Source organism: Podarcis cretensis, assembly GCF_951804945.1.
Source record: "Podarcis cretensis genome assembly, chromosome: 14".
Classification (NCBI taxonomy): domain Eukaryota; kingdom Metazoa; phylum Chordata; class Lepidosauria; order Squamata; family Lacertidae; genus Podarcis; species Podarcis cretensis.
The window spans coordinates 2,219,527-2,232,954 of NC_137183.1; the positions used below are offsets into that span (position 1 = coordinate 2,219,527).

Sequence of the window (13,428 nt, forward strand, 5' to 3'; positions counted from 1 at the left end):
ATAATCTGGGGGACACCACCAAGAATGCCCTGCCCTGCTTCACCAGCCAACTAGCAGTAACTACTGTTGGGACAAACAGGGCATTCCTGGCTGATCTTAACAGTCAGTTGGGGCAATACCCGAGAATGCTCTCCTTAATGTCTTTTAATCCCAAAAATTAGCACCTTGAATTGGACCTCTCAGCTCACTAGCAGCCAGTGTGGAGATTGAAGATCAGGGTAATATGATCCCCACCCCTCGCCATCTGTGAATAACTGAGAAGCGGCATTCTGCACCAGCTGCGGATTCCAGGCTGTCTTCAAGGCTACCCCCACATGGAGTGCAACTGTAGTAGTCTATACAGGAGGCAATTAGTGCCTTTGATCTGAACCAGTAGAATTCTTCTTACGAAAGTATGCGCATGTAGGCTCTCTCTTCAGACATTCAAACCAATATGTATACGTCAAGGGTAGAACATGCTGCCAGCATGCTGCTCCCCACCCCAAAGATGTGCTAGTTTTACACATGTCAAAGTTTCACACAGATCACAGGTGTGACCCACAATGTCCTCCATGTCCTTAAAAGCCCTGACTTGGCACTTGGGTGATTTATGAAAGAGGTCCAGCGGACTGAGAGAACTTGATGGGATGCATTGTTTTCCTCCCTGCCTGAGGTTGACAGATCACAATGGGCCATGCTGTTTTTCTTAAACACATTTCAGCTGTGTTTATAAGAGGACAGGAAGAGAGGCCTTAACAATATGGAAGCATCCTTACATTCAGAAGGGCAATATATATATATTAATCAGGGTTAGGAGCAAATATTTGACAAAAATCCATAGCTGATCTGTTCTCTCTCTGTGTGTGTTCTCTGAAAGCACAGAGGAAGGGGGCCTCTCCTGATCTGGTCTGCTGGTAAGAGGAAAAGTACCATAACTTCCTGCCAATAATAAGAGAGGTAGTTGATTTGTATTTCTTGTCAGCAGGTATCTAATATTAACCTGCAAGTGTTTTTACACATCCTTGGAGGAAACTCTATAAGAATATATTACTGCAGGGGCTTCAGAAATGTACACTCAAGCCCTGCCAATGCTTTGCAAAGAGAAAATAATCAACATCTATATCGTACCTTTTAATTAAATCTGTTTCTAAGCAAATAGGTCAGCCATGAGGCTTTAAAAGCAATCTGAGTCTCAAACACACTGACTTCCAACATTTATTCCTCAAACAGACTGTATTGCATAGCACAGTTTGATTGCACTTTTTGTACAGCGCCTTAAAAAATTGATTTTATAAGGCATTAAATAAATAAATAAATAAACAAACAAACAAACAAACTGATTGTAAAAATGCAGGGACAATATACCTAGCACCTGTTTCACAACTGAGAGTAGTCAATCAGCCAAATCATTGCACACTAGGTTACCAGTATTTGTATCAAAAGAATCATGGAGTTGGGAGGGATCTTATAGGCCATCTTGTCAAAGGTCCCATTTGCACCATACATTTAAAGCACCATGATACCACTTTAAAAAGTTGTGGCTTACCCCAAAGAATCCTGGGAGCTGTAGTTTGTTAAGAGTTCTGGAAGCTGTTTGGAGACCCCTGTTCCCAGGGCCAGCCCATGCATGAGCAGAAGGAGGCAGCTGCCACAGGCAGGGGTATTCAGAGGCTGCCTCTGCCAGAGTGATCCCCCACCACTGCTGGAGAAGTAGCCGTGGCAGCTTCCAGGTTCCAGTGAGATCCTGCAAGTGCCCACAAGATCGCGCAGAGGCCTCACGAGATCTCGCCAGAAGCTGCAGCCGCCTGACCCTGGTAAGCAAGGCTTGGTCAGGGGTGGCAAGGGGGCAGGCAGCACGCACCCAGGGTGGCTCGTTCCCATTTCACCTCACATGGCGAAACAGGATGCCCCCCCCCCCCGCTTGGCTACACTTCTTAGAATGGTTCAACCCCCCTTCCCAGAGCAATCTGGAAACTGTAACTCTGTGATGGGAATGGAGAACTCCTAAAAAGCTCTCAGCTCCCAGAACAAACTACTGTTCCCTGTATTCTTTGGGAGTGCTAAAGTGGTATGAAATGGATGGCTGGGCTTTGGCTCCCCTCCCTGCTTCATGCAGGAAGCCCAGAGCTGGCGTATCCATATCAGATGGTTGCCCAGCTTCTGCTTGAAGGTCTCCAACAAAGAGAGCCCACCATGACCCCTCCAGGATCCCACTGCCAAAGTGATTGTACTGTTGAGACATTTCTCCTGACATTCAGCTGAAATCTCTCCTCCAGTTACTTAAGCCCATCAGATCCAAACTATTGTCATCGGGCAACAGAGAATACGTCTCTTGGCTCTTTCATGAAATAGCCCCTCAATATATTTGAATAGTGATGGGGTGAACACCCTGCATTTGGGCTCAGAAATCCAAAGAGGTCCTATTTTAAGGAGTGACCTCTAAAATATCACACCCATGCTAATCCACTGCACTAAAAAATACCCCAAATGAAGAGTCCTGTTAATCTTGAAGATTAACACATTTGGTGTGGCAGAAGGTTTCATGGGCCTATAAATCAATAAGGACCATGTCAGAATATGTATTTAGGAAGTACAAGAGCTGGTGTTCAACTAAGTTCTGCTCCATTCATTAGTCCAGGTCAGTTTGCATCCAGTTCCTTAGGTAGCCCTATTCAGCAGCTTCAGCCCTTGAAGGTGTCTTGTTGCAGGATGGTGACAGGGATGGGGAACCTCAGGTCTAGGGACCAAATTCAAGCCTCCAGGCTCCTCTGTCCAACCCTCACGACTCCCCCCAGACCACACCTGCTTTCCTCAGGACACACCAATTGCCAGCCTGCTTTGTGCTCTCCTCCCAGTGTGCTTCTGGATGGGATGTGTCCTTAAAGTGTTTCGATACCTCTCCCTTTCCTTGATGGAGAAATTTATATGGTGGAAGGGATGTAAAGCAAGACGCCACAGACTTTTGAGGTGGTGGTATGGCAGCCTGCTGGTATTCATGGTTTCCATTGTTTTGTTTGAACTATTTATTCTGCTTTTATCTTGTGTTTTTATCTTGAGAACCTCCCTGAGAGGTTTTGGTGAAGGGTGGTATATAAATATTATAATAACAACAACAACAACACCAAAAAACCCACATCAGTTGAATATTGTGTGGCAGGACAGTGAAAGCCACACCATGTTGCCCAAAGGTAGAAACTTCCCTTACCTTCCGCAAAAGGTTCCCACTCATAGAATCTTCCCATAAAAGGCTTGTTATTGTAGGAGGAGCACTGCAACTCTCTGATGTTTCTGTTCTCAGGACACGCCTGTCAAATAAGGAAGAATTAGATCAGAAACATGTGCAATTGACATGACTGCTGACATTCTCTCATGCATTAATGATAGATCACATCTGGAAGTATGATCTCCAACAGAGGTGTAATCAATTATTTGTGAGATATCAATTTTGGTGCATCAGAGCCAGGGCTTCTTATACATATGGAAATTACAAACAGGCTACGCTAGTATTATGGGAAGGTTTGCCTATTTATTGGCTTTCAAAAACGTTCTCAGTGTTATTATTGTTATGTGTTTTTATTTATATGGAAAAATCAGTAAAAACATTTTTTTTAATATGTTGGATTTCAAACGTACATATTCAGGAAAAAAACATAATATCTCTTATATGTTTGCATGCAACTCAGTTAAGACAAAGGCAAGTCAAAGAAAATGCATAGTAAGATATGCCACAATATATTTAAGTTATGTACAGATTATGGGGCAATTTATTACAGGTCTTGGTGGCTACTGTGGATTTCTGTGTCTCCCCCCCACCCCCACCTGCAGTTTCTTACTGTCTTGGAAAGCTGTAGTCAGAGGCAAAGGGGTGGTTCGAAGTGGGGTGCTGCTTAACCCTTTCTACTCCTGCTATTTGTTTGTTAAGCCCGCCCACCAGCAGCAGCCATTTTCCCACTTGTAGGTGAAAAGTATTTGACCCTCAGCACATCTCTCAGTCTACCGCTTCTCTTTGAAGTAATTTACTAAAATGCATTTTGAAAACTACCTCTGCAGACCTGTCCATTGTTTGGAGCTTTTTGGCCAAGTGCCCTGAAAATGCCACCACTCTCCCAGACACTTGTGAGTTCAGACTGGTTGGATACCTGCAAATGAGCACAGCTGTTCCAGACCTGTGCTGAGATGTCACACATTTGGAAAAGGAGCCACGTGGGTCACTTTCTAGCCAAAACAACCTCAAAAAGCAATTAGAGCCCTAAGTCCTTGCATGGTCTAGCTTGCATGGCCCTCTAGAATCTGGCAAAAAACGCTCCCACCCCCACCCCACCCCCAGCCACTCTAGCTTTCCTGGATTTCCCCAGGTCAGGCATGGGTTTGCTGGCTTAACACTCATTAGGATTTTTGGAAACTAAATGCAAGGAGTGAAAGGGAGGAAAAAACCAGCTGATGTATCACTCGAGAAAAGTCCATCCTTCTGTGGAAATTATAAATTGGGTGAGGGGGAGGTCTTAGTCTTACTCTTATATTTTCCCCAATAATTTTGCTCAGCTACAACCTGCAGCTGACCAGCTGCATCCTGGCTCATGGAGGACCCCAGTATAAACTAGGTATGGGGGAGGGATTTGATTTGTTTGTACTTTAATAGGAAACTACCCAATTTGCACTTCTTGAACCAGTATGCAAACTGAAACACATCTACCCTTTCATTGCACTTTGCTGAAATTTGCAGTGCAGTTCTCCCAACCAAACTATGTGGACACAAATACATATATTCATGAAAGCAGCAGGCACAAAGGTATTATACTGGGAGGGGGGAGGCCATCTCGGTCAGCTCAGTCAGGGGAGCTGCTGGGCAACAGAGCGGTCGATAGACCAGCAGCATCCCCAACCTGTCCTTGTAGCCTAACATGAGGTGCAGACCTTTGAGGCCCTGAGTTGAATGGGATCCAGAATGCAGCAGTCTGGTCCTAGAACAATAGGATTCAGAATGCAGCAGTCTGATTGGTCCACAGGAGCCACCCAATCCAGCTCCAGGTGGAAGAGAATCCGCAACCTGATTGGCCTACAGGAAAATCCTGGAATTAGCCAATCACGTGGGGCCCATTGTGTAAATAATGTATATAAGGCAGACATTCGGTGGGAACTTCCATTCCTCCTCACCACTATAAGCTGAATAAAGAGCATGAAATGCACTCTCGACACCGAGTATATTTCACCAAGGTAAGAGGTTTTCTGGCAAAGGAAATGGTGCTTTGTGGGCAACAGCACACTGCCAGCACCTGTCAAACCCCAGCCTAGCCTGGTGCTTTACAGAGTAGCCAGGTGGGCACAGCTGTTCAGCAACTCAGACAAATAAATTGTCCATTTCAAAAGCCTCCCTTTTTGCAAGGTTTTGACGCAGCCTCTTTCTCTCAAGGCATCTGCTACCTTTCTATGCTCATAAGATATATTGAGAGATTGTCATTTCCTTCACTGCTTCTTCAAAAACGGATAAAGAAAAACCCTTGGGTCAACCTCATCCAGCCTTGCTGATTGGTATGTGTTAAAAGTTTTCCCAGGTAACTACCTCCAGCCATTACTTTGCTGTTAACCTCCTAGGGTCACCCTCCCCACCACGACTATCACCTGTGAGTTACTGTACATTAAGTTACCAGAATTTCTCAGAGCTAAAACACACTGGACAGAACTGGACTGCTGGCTGTGCTGCAACAATGCAATTAATGCCTAGGAACAAAAGATGGACCTTCGATTCCAACCAGTCAGGAAGGATTGCTGCACACCTGAATTCACCCGACCCATGTGACTTGGATCACTGGAATGAGGCTTTCCACAGGTGCTTGTAGCAGCTGGTAGCTGCTATGCTCATCTAAGCATTGTTGGGATGAATCCATGGGACACAGAACCCCAAATCTCTTCCTAAATGCCCCAAGTGTTTCAAGTAATAAATTTTGAGGCGGGGGACTCTGATCCTCAAGAGGACCTTGATAAGATGGTGTTGTTTAATAAATATAGATATATCTACACACACACTTTTCTTTCTGTTTTTTTTATATCTTGAAATACATTTTTTATATCTTGAAATACAAAGCCTGAGGAATGGAAAAGGATGAGGGGCTAAATTGCTGGCCCTTGGAAGAATGGAAGAAAACCAGTTGGCAGGGGTAAGATGGAGAGATTCCTCTGCTCCCTTCTCAGATGCTCTGGGCATAGGGATTAATCTGGAGTTTGTATCGCTGCCAGGAAGTCTGGGAAATAGAATTCTTAATGTGCCCTGAATCATTTCATTCACTCCATTTTCCAGGCTCTTTGGGAGCTACGAATTCACACAAATGTGTAGGACTTCCTTCATTCCAGTTCTCCCTCCTAACAACCTTACCCCAACTTAAGAATGGTACATTTTAGGAAAAACAGGGGTCACTGGAGCCAGGTTGACCCCACTCCCAAGCCAGGAGGCTTTTGGTTCCTTGTTTTTCAAACAGCCTATGCCACATGATGTCACAATAGTGAAATGATAGAGAAGCAACCATGACTAGCAACCCAAAAAGGATGCTTGGGAAAGGCTTAAATGAAGCTTGATGGAAATCACCTACATCAGGGATGGGGAACCTGCACCCAAACTCTTGACGGAAGGCGCTGGCACTAATTGCGCCCCCACAAGGGATGGGAGTTGGCCCCCCCAATCCCATATCGTCCCGACCCAAAGGACCTCTGTCTTTGAAGGATTTAACTTCAACCGGCTCCCATGTTCCAGACATCTGATTAGTGTGTCTGGGGCCGAGCCGGGATGACTGTCCATCAACAGATAGAGTTGGGTGTCATCAGCATACTGATGGCAACCCAAACCAAAATTCCAGACAAGCTTGGCGAGGGAGCGCATAAAGATGTTGAAAAGCATTGGGGAGAGAATTGCGCCCTGCGGTACTCCACACACCAAGGAGTAGCGTGATGACAGCTCCCACCCCCATCCCCAGCGCCACCCTCTGTCCCCGACCAGAAAGGAACGAGCGAAGCCATTGAAGGACTGTGCCCCAAATCCCCACGTCGGCGAGGCGGTGGTCTAAAAGTTCGTGATCGACCATGTCAAAGGCTGCTGACATATCTAAGAGAATCAACAGCCCCAACCCGCCTCGATCCAGCTGCCTACGGAAATCGTCTGCTAGGGCGACCAGAGCTATCTCGGTCCCATGACCAGAGCGTAAGCTGAACTGGAATGGATCTAGAGCCGATGTATCATCCAGAAATCCACCCACTAGTTCAGCAACCGCTCTCTCAGTCACCTTACCCAGGATCGGAAGATTCGAAACTGGGCATTAATTGGATAGATCTAAAGGATCTAATGATGTTTTCTTTAAGAGCGGACGCACCACTGCCTCCTTCAGTTCCCCTGGGAATGTCCCGGTGCCAAGGGACAAATTGATGATCTCACTGAGGGGGGCCCGCACCTCATCTGATCATGCTCTAATCAGCCAGGACAGGCACGGGTCGAGAGGACAGGTGGTGGGCTTTCCGACATGGAGGAGTCTGTCCACATCGGCTGAGAGTATCCTGTCAAAGTGGTCCAGTAGTGGACCTAAGGACAGTCAAGGGGCCTCCAGTTCCATTATTGTATCCAAATTAGTAGGGATGTCACGGCTGAGCATCAGGACCTTCTCTGCAAAAAAAGCTCACAAATGCCTCACAGCTATGTGCCTGATTCATATTTAAATTTGGCTGTCCCTCTAGGGACATTGGAGAGCTCATTATACTAAAAAGTTGCGCTGGGAGAGAGGTAGCGGATGCAATGGAGGCTGAGAAGTAGGATTTCTTAGCAGCCTTCATGGCCATCTCATAGATTTTCATAAACACTCTATAAGATGTTCTTGAGGCTCTGTCGCAGGCATCCTGCCATACTCGTTCTAGCCGTCTGAGGTCCCACTTCATTTTCCAGAGCTCCTCGGTAAACCAGGGGGCCCAGTTTCTGCAGGGTCACAGAGGGCGCATAGGTGCGATCTCATCGATGGCCGCCAAGAGCCGGGTATTCCAACCCTCAACAAGCTCAGTCAATGAGTCACCAGGGGGAGCAGGATCCATCAGCCTCCACGGGTGAGCCCAAATAGGTTTGTCACCTAAGCAGGGTAGGGGCAGGAAGCCAATCCTGGCTTTCAGAACATAATGATCAGACCATGGCACCTCCATAGTGGGGGACATGATCACATCTATGCCTGCGCCGAAGATCAGGTCCAGCGTGTGGCCTGTTGGATGTGTAGGGCCCAAAACAAACTGGGAGAGCCCTAGTGTCACCATGAAAGACACCAGATCCAGAACCTGCAAGGAGGGGGAGGCTTCAGCATGGGCATTGAAGTCCCCCAATACCAGTAGAGTGGGGAACTCCAAGGCCCAGCCGGTCACCACCTCCAGCAGGTCTGACAAGGTGGCTGTTGGTGCACTAGGTGGCCAGTACACCAGCCAGGCAGCCAAGCTCTCCTCGGAACCCCACACCAGGCCACCACATTCAATGCCGGGGATCGATGGCAATGGCAGAGCCCTGATAGAACAATCTTCCCAGATTAACAATGCCACCCCTCCCCCCTGCCCTTAGTATGCGACTGGTGGAGGACAGAGAAACCCAGAGGCGCCATCTCTCATAAGGTAACTATTTCCCTTTGTGCACCCAGGTCTCCGTCACACAAGCCAGGTCGACCCCCTGCGAGGTAAAGAAATCTTGCAGGGTGGCGGTTTTGTTGCCTATAGAGCTGGCATTGCACAACACCAGTGAGGGAGGTGGGTAGTCCTTGCTCACCCTACCTTTGTCCCTCAGGGTGGGGCGCAGACTGGAAGGGGGTGAGCATATCCATATCTCATACCCCTTTGCCTATAAGATCTGCCCCCACCGCCATACCTCCCTTGCCCTTCCATGGTAGTAATTCCAAGCTCCATGCTTGCCTCCTTTGATAGCATTAGTGTTATTATTAGAGCCTTGTAAGCTGTGGTGGTGAGTATAGGGCCCACCCCCAGGTCCAAGATGGGAAATGGGCTTCAAGGGGGAGCAGTCCTCCCCAATACTCACAGGCAGATCAGCAGCAGCAATCCCCTGAGGCCTTTTTTACACACATACACACACGCAAAAGAGAACTCCACATATATATGGAGTTCTCTTTTGCTGCATCTGTATCTCTTTTGCAGAAGCAGTGACTATTTCCAGAAAAGAGGCAGCCTCAGATGGCCCATTTAACATCACAATTCAGATCCAGGACTATGAAATAAATCAGAGGAGAAGGGTCATGCAAATTCACACCCAGGCTGACCCCCTTCTTAAGTATTCTCCCCAATTAAAATTGCTATGCACACATCAAGCACAGGCAGCTGAACTTGGCCAATCTTCCCAGATCCTCGAAGGCCAATAACAGAAAGCAAATCAGAGGGAATAAATTTGGAAAACAGGAAAAAATGTTCCTGTCATCATTTTTCCAAGTTTCTCTTGGAGCTCAGTTCACAGTGAGATGCAGAAGCAATGACGTCTTTGTCTTGACTATCCCATGGATCTTCTCTGAATGATCCCAGTCAGGCATCAACTTGAGGCCACTGCTATTTCGAGCAAATCCTCTAACTACTTTTACAAACCCATCCAAATATCCCTTGCTTAGAAAGTCATATTTATAGAAAATGTGTGTAATGCAAGAGGCACTTGGTTAAAGGGAATGAAAAGTTATTTCCATTTGACAAAAACTGGCTGATGGTTTGCAGGCTGTCCAAGCTCTAATCACCGTCTGGCTCCTCCATTGGCTGCACCAGGCAAAGGTGCTTAAAAATCAGCATTCCCTAACCAAGTGCCCTACAGATGTTTCTGAACTACCAGTTCCATCATCGCTGACCATTGGCCATGTTGTCTCGGGCTGATACGAGCTGAAGCCCATCAACATCCAGAGGGCACCAAATTTAAACAGGCTGATGTAGTGCCATTCCATTTATTCTGGGAAAATAAATATGGTGGCCCCCAAACAAGAGTGTGCCCTAGCAGCCCCCCCCCCAAAAAAATGGGCAACATACCACCACAAAATATGAAAGAGGAGGCCATTTCACCTCCTCCAGTCCAGGTGTGGATTGGTTTTGCAGCTGACCTGAGAAAATTGAGTGGCATTGTGGAATAATGATCATGTTCCAAGAAACCATTTTGGACTTCAGTAGAGTGAGGATCAAAGCTTTGGGGGTGCAACCAATTTTAAGCAAGGTTTAAACTCCTGTATAATCTTATTTCATTAACAAAATTTGTATGCCACACCATTGTAACTGTGAGAATAGAAAATAGAGTGTGTCGAATTCAGTAATTTGTACATGGGGATGTGGGTGTATGAATGCCACGTCGGCTAGGTAGAATAGGGAAGTAATAGGTAGAATAGGGAAGTAATGAGTAATTCCATAAAAGGGCAGAGTTAGAATAGAGAGTGTAGATTGGCTATTGTATTAGTGCGGTGTCTAATGATGCTAGGTAGATTGTAAGCCAAGCCTCTAACGAGGGGCGGCAGCTATAGGGTATAAATGTTTGTGCTGGAGTATGCTCGGGGCTCTTCGCACCAATTCGGAGCGGAGGGCCCGCCTTTGCAAACGCGTACCAATAAAGAGGAAATCTAGATTCCTGACTTGGTGTCTCCTTGTCCAGTTGTTGAATCCACGTAAGTAATATATAACAATTTTGGCGCCCCACGTGGGGCCCTCGACGATCTGCGTATCGGGGTATTGGAAGGGGATCAGCCGGCACTCCGGTATTTTCGGAGAGATCCGCTATTCAGACCCCGGTAGCGACGGATCCCGAGGGCTTAAAGAACGGAACACCAACTCAGAAAGCCGAACAGGATAGTGTTGGGAAGTGTTGCAGTCAGGGACTGCATCGCCCTGCAGGGACGCCTGCCAGTTTACCAGCCGACCGAGAAGGAGGCGCTAGACTGAGAGGGGTGAGTATATAAAGGAATCCCGGGAAGGGATGGGTGTATGAGTGGTCTCAGTGCGAAAGAGAGGTTCCAAACGGACGCGTGAGTGTGGACTGGGGACCAGGACCCAGCGAGAGGATTAGCTTGCGGTTCCGTATTCCCGCGAGGGGAGCGGCCAGGCGATTCCGCGTGATTGTGTGGATGAGAGTTACAAGCCGAGACATATTTAATTAAAGAATGGGCAAGGGACAGAGTAAATGCAGAAGGGGGCCAAGGATTGAGGACAGGGATCCGATAGATCCAAATAGTCCCCTGGGACAAGTCCTACTAGAATGGGACGAAAAGGAGATCAAGCCCTATAGCCAAGGATTACTGAAGACAGTAATGATTAAACTATGCAGGGTAACCTGGCCAGGATACCCCATAGGTCCGGAAGGAGAGGCTCGGTGGAGGCCGGATGGGGAAACAGATCCATATTGGATAAAACAGATGAAATTGTATCTGTTAAAGACCAAGAGAGAAAAAGAAAAACCTTACATAGACGTTTGGTCCCGTGTAACATTCTTTGGACCAGATCCCCCGCCTTTTAAACAATTTCCCTTAAAAGAAAAAAAGGTGGAATCAGATGAGGAGGATCGGATTAGATGGGAGGAGATTAAGAAAACTTTAATAGCCAGCCCCGCTCTGGCTTTGCCAAATTTGCAATTACCCTTCCACTTATATGTAACAGTGGCTGCCCAGACGGCAGTAGGAGTTCTGGCTCAAAAGAGGGGAGGGCGATATCAGCCAGTGGCCTATCTAAGTTCTACCTTGGAACCAGTGGTCAGAGGGTGGCCAGCGTGTATTCAAGCCGTGGCCGCTGCGGCAGAGCTCGTTTTAGAAAGTCGAAAATTGACTTTTGGAGGGGCTCTGATAGTGCACAGTCCTCACCAGATCGGCGCAGTAATGACAGGGGCTGCGCCCGCCTGGATGACAGACAGGCGTTTGGTACAATATGAAGGTATACTCAGGACAGGTTCTGATATAACTATTGGAACCGACAGAAATTTAAACCCAGCAGAGTTTCTGAGGGGCGAGCGACAGGAATGGGAACCTGGGGAACATGATTGTCTCAAAGACATAGAATTGATGGCCAAGGTCCGGGAAGATTTGAGGGAAGAGCCTCTGAATGAGGGTGAAAGATGGTTTGTAGATGGATCAAGCTATGTTAAGGAGGGGAGGAGAAGATCGGGATATGCGATAGTGCAAGAAGATGGAGAAACCATAGAAAGTGGTGCACTCCCTAGCACTTGGTCGGCCCAGAAATGTGAGGTAATGGCATTAGCCCGGGCATTGGAATTAGCCAGGGGGTTGGATGTGACGATTTGGACGGATTCAAGATATGCATGGGGAGTGGTACATACTTTTGGAAGGACATGGAAAGAGAGGGGATTTATAAAGGCAGATGGAAAGCAAATAGAACATGTAGCTTTGCTTGAACGATTATTGGAAGCTTTGATGGGGCCGCATAAGATCAGTATTGTACATATTCTGGCCCATACCAAAGGACATAGCCCAGAGCAACGAGGAAATGCATGGGCGGATCACCGAGCGCGGGAAGCGGCGGAGGGTGAAATAAAAAAGGAAATAATTAGGCAATGCACCTTGCGAGTGCCTGTAGTAGAGAACCAGGACCTGGAACACCTGATATTTAGTCCAAAAGAGAAGGAATATATGGAAAAAGAAGGATGGAAGAAAAAGGGAAATAATTGGGAGACTCCTGAAGGACAGACAGTGCTCCCAAAATTGGTTATGTTAAATTTATTGGAGAAAGTGCATGAGGGAAGTCATTTCGGTACAGAGGGGATGATAAATTTGATAAAACCATTATATTGGAGTAAGGATATGTGGCCAATGGCGCACGCCATCGCATGGAAATGCCTATTGTGTCAAAAAGTCAATAAGGCTCGGGCCAAGAAAGTAGAGAGAGGAGGAAGACCCTTAGCGGTATGGCCATTTCAAAGAGTGCAGGTGGATTTTACCGAATTGCCAAAAAGAGGGGGGCAAAAATATCTGTTGGTTTTTAAAGATCATCTGACCGGGTGGGTTGAGGCTTTCCCTAGCAGGAGAGCAACAGCCCAAGTGGTCAGCAAAGCCATTTTAGAACACCTTCTCCCTCGCTACGGGATAATAGAAGCAATAGATTCTGATAGAGGGACACATTTTATACAAAAAGCCATGTAAGAGGTGATGAAAGCAATAGGAATCAAATGGGACCTTCATACACCGTGGCACCCTGAGAGCAGTGGGAAAGTGGAACGGGCAAATGGAGAGATAAAGAAACATCTAACTAAATTGTATTTGGAAAATGGGCTACCTTGGACGAAAAACCTCCCGCTGGCGTTGTTAAGAATGAGGGTGGCCCCACGAAAAGACACGGGTCTATCGCCTTTTGAAATGATGATGGGTCATCCCTACTTGGCGGTTGTAGGAACTCCTCAGGTGGAATTTAGGGATCAATTCATCAGAAAATATCTGCATACACTGTCCCAGTCTTTATTGTCTTTTCATA

At 46.9% G+C, this 13,428-nt stretch overlaps 1 protein-coding gene across 2 annotated transcripts in view; it reads right to left on the bottom strand.

Annotated features, from left to right (window-relative positions):
• Positions 1–400: 400 nt before the first annotated feature.
• Positions 401–13,428, bottom strand: part of LOC307202957 (thrombospondin type-1 domain-containing protein 4-like) — a 122,548-nt gene continuing 109,520 nt past the window's right edge. The window contains exons 6-7 of one of the 2 annotated variants that reach the window (XM_079953423.1): positions 3,185–3,284; positions 401–918 (exon numbers count right to left, since the gene is read on the bottom strand). In XM_079953423.1, coding sequence (XP_079809549.1) covers positions 758–918; positions 3,185–3,284 — 261 coding nt within the window. In that variant the 3' untranslated portion in view covers positions 401–757. Of the gene's footprint in view, positions 919–2,224; positions 2,528–3,184; positions 3,285–13,428 lie in introns of those variants that run through there. The other variant, XM_079953424.1, reaches the window with a different exon arrangement.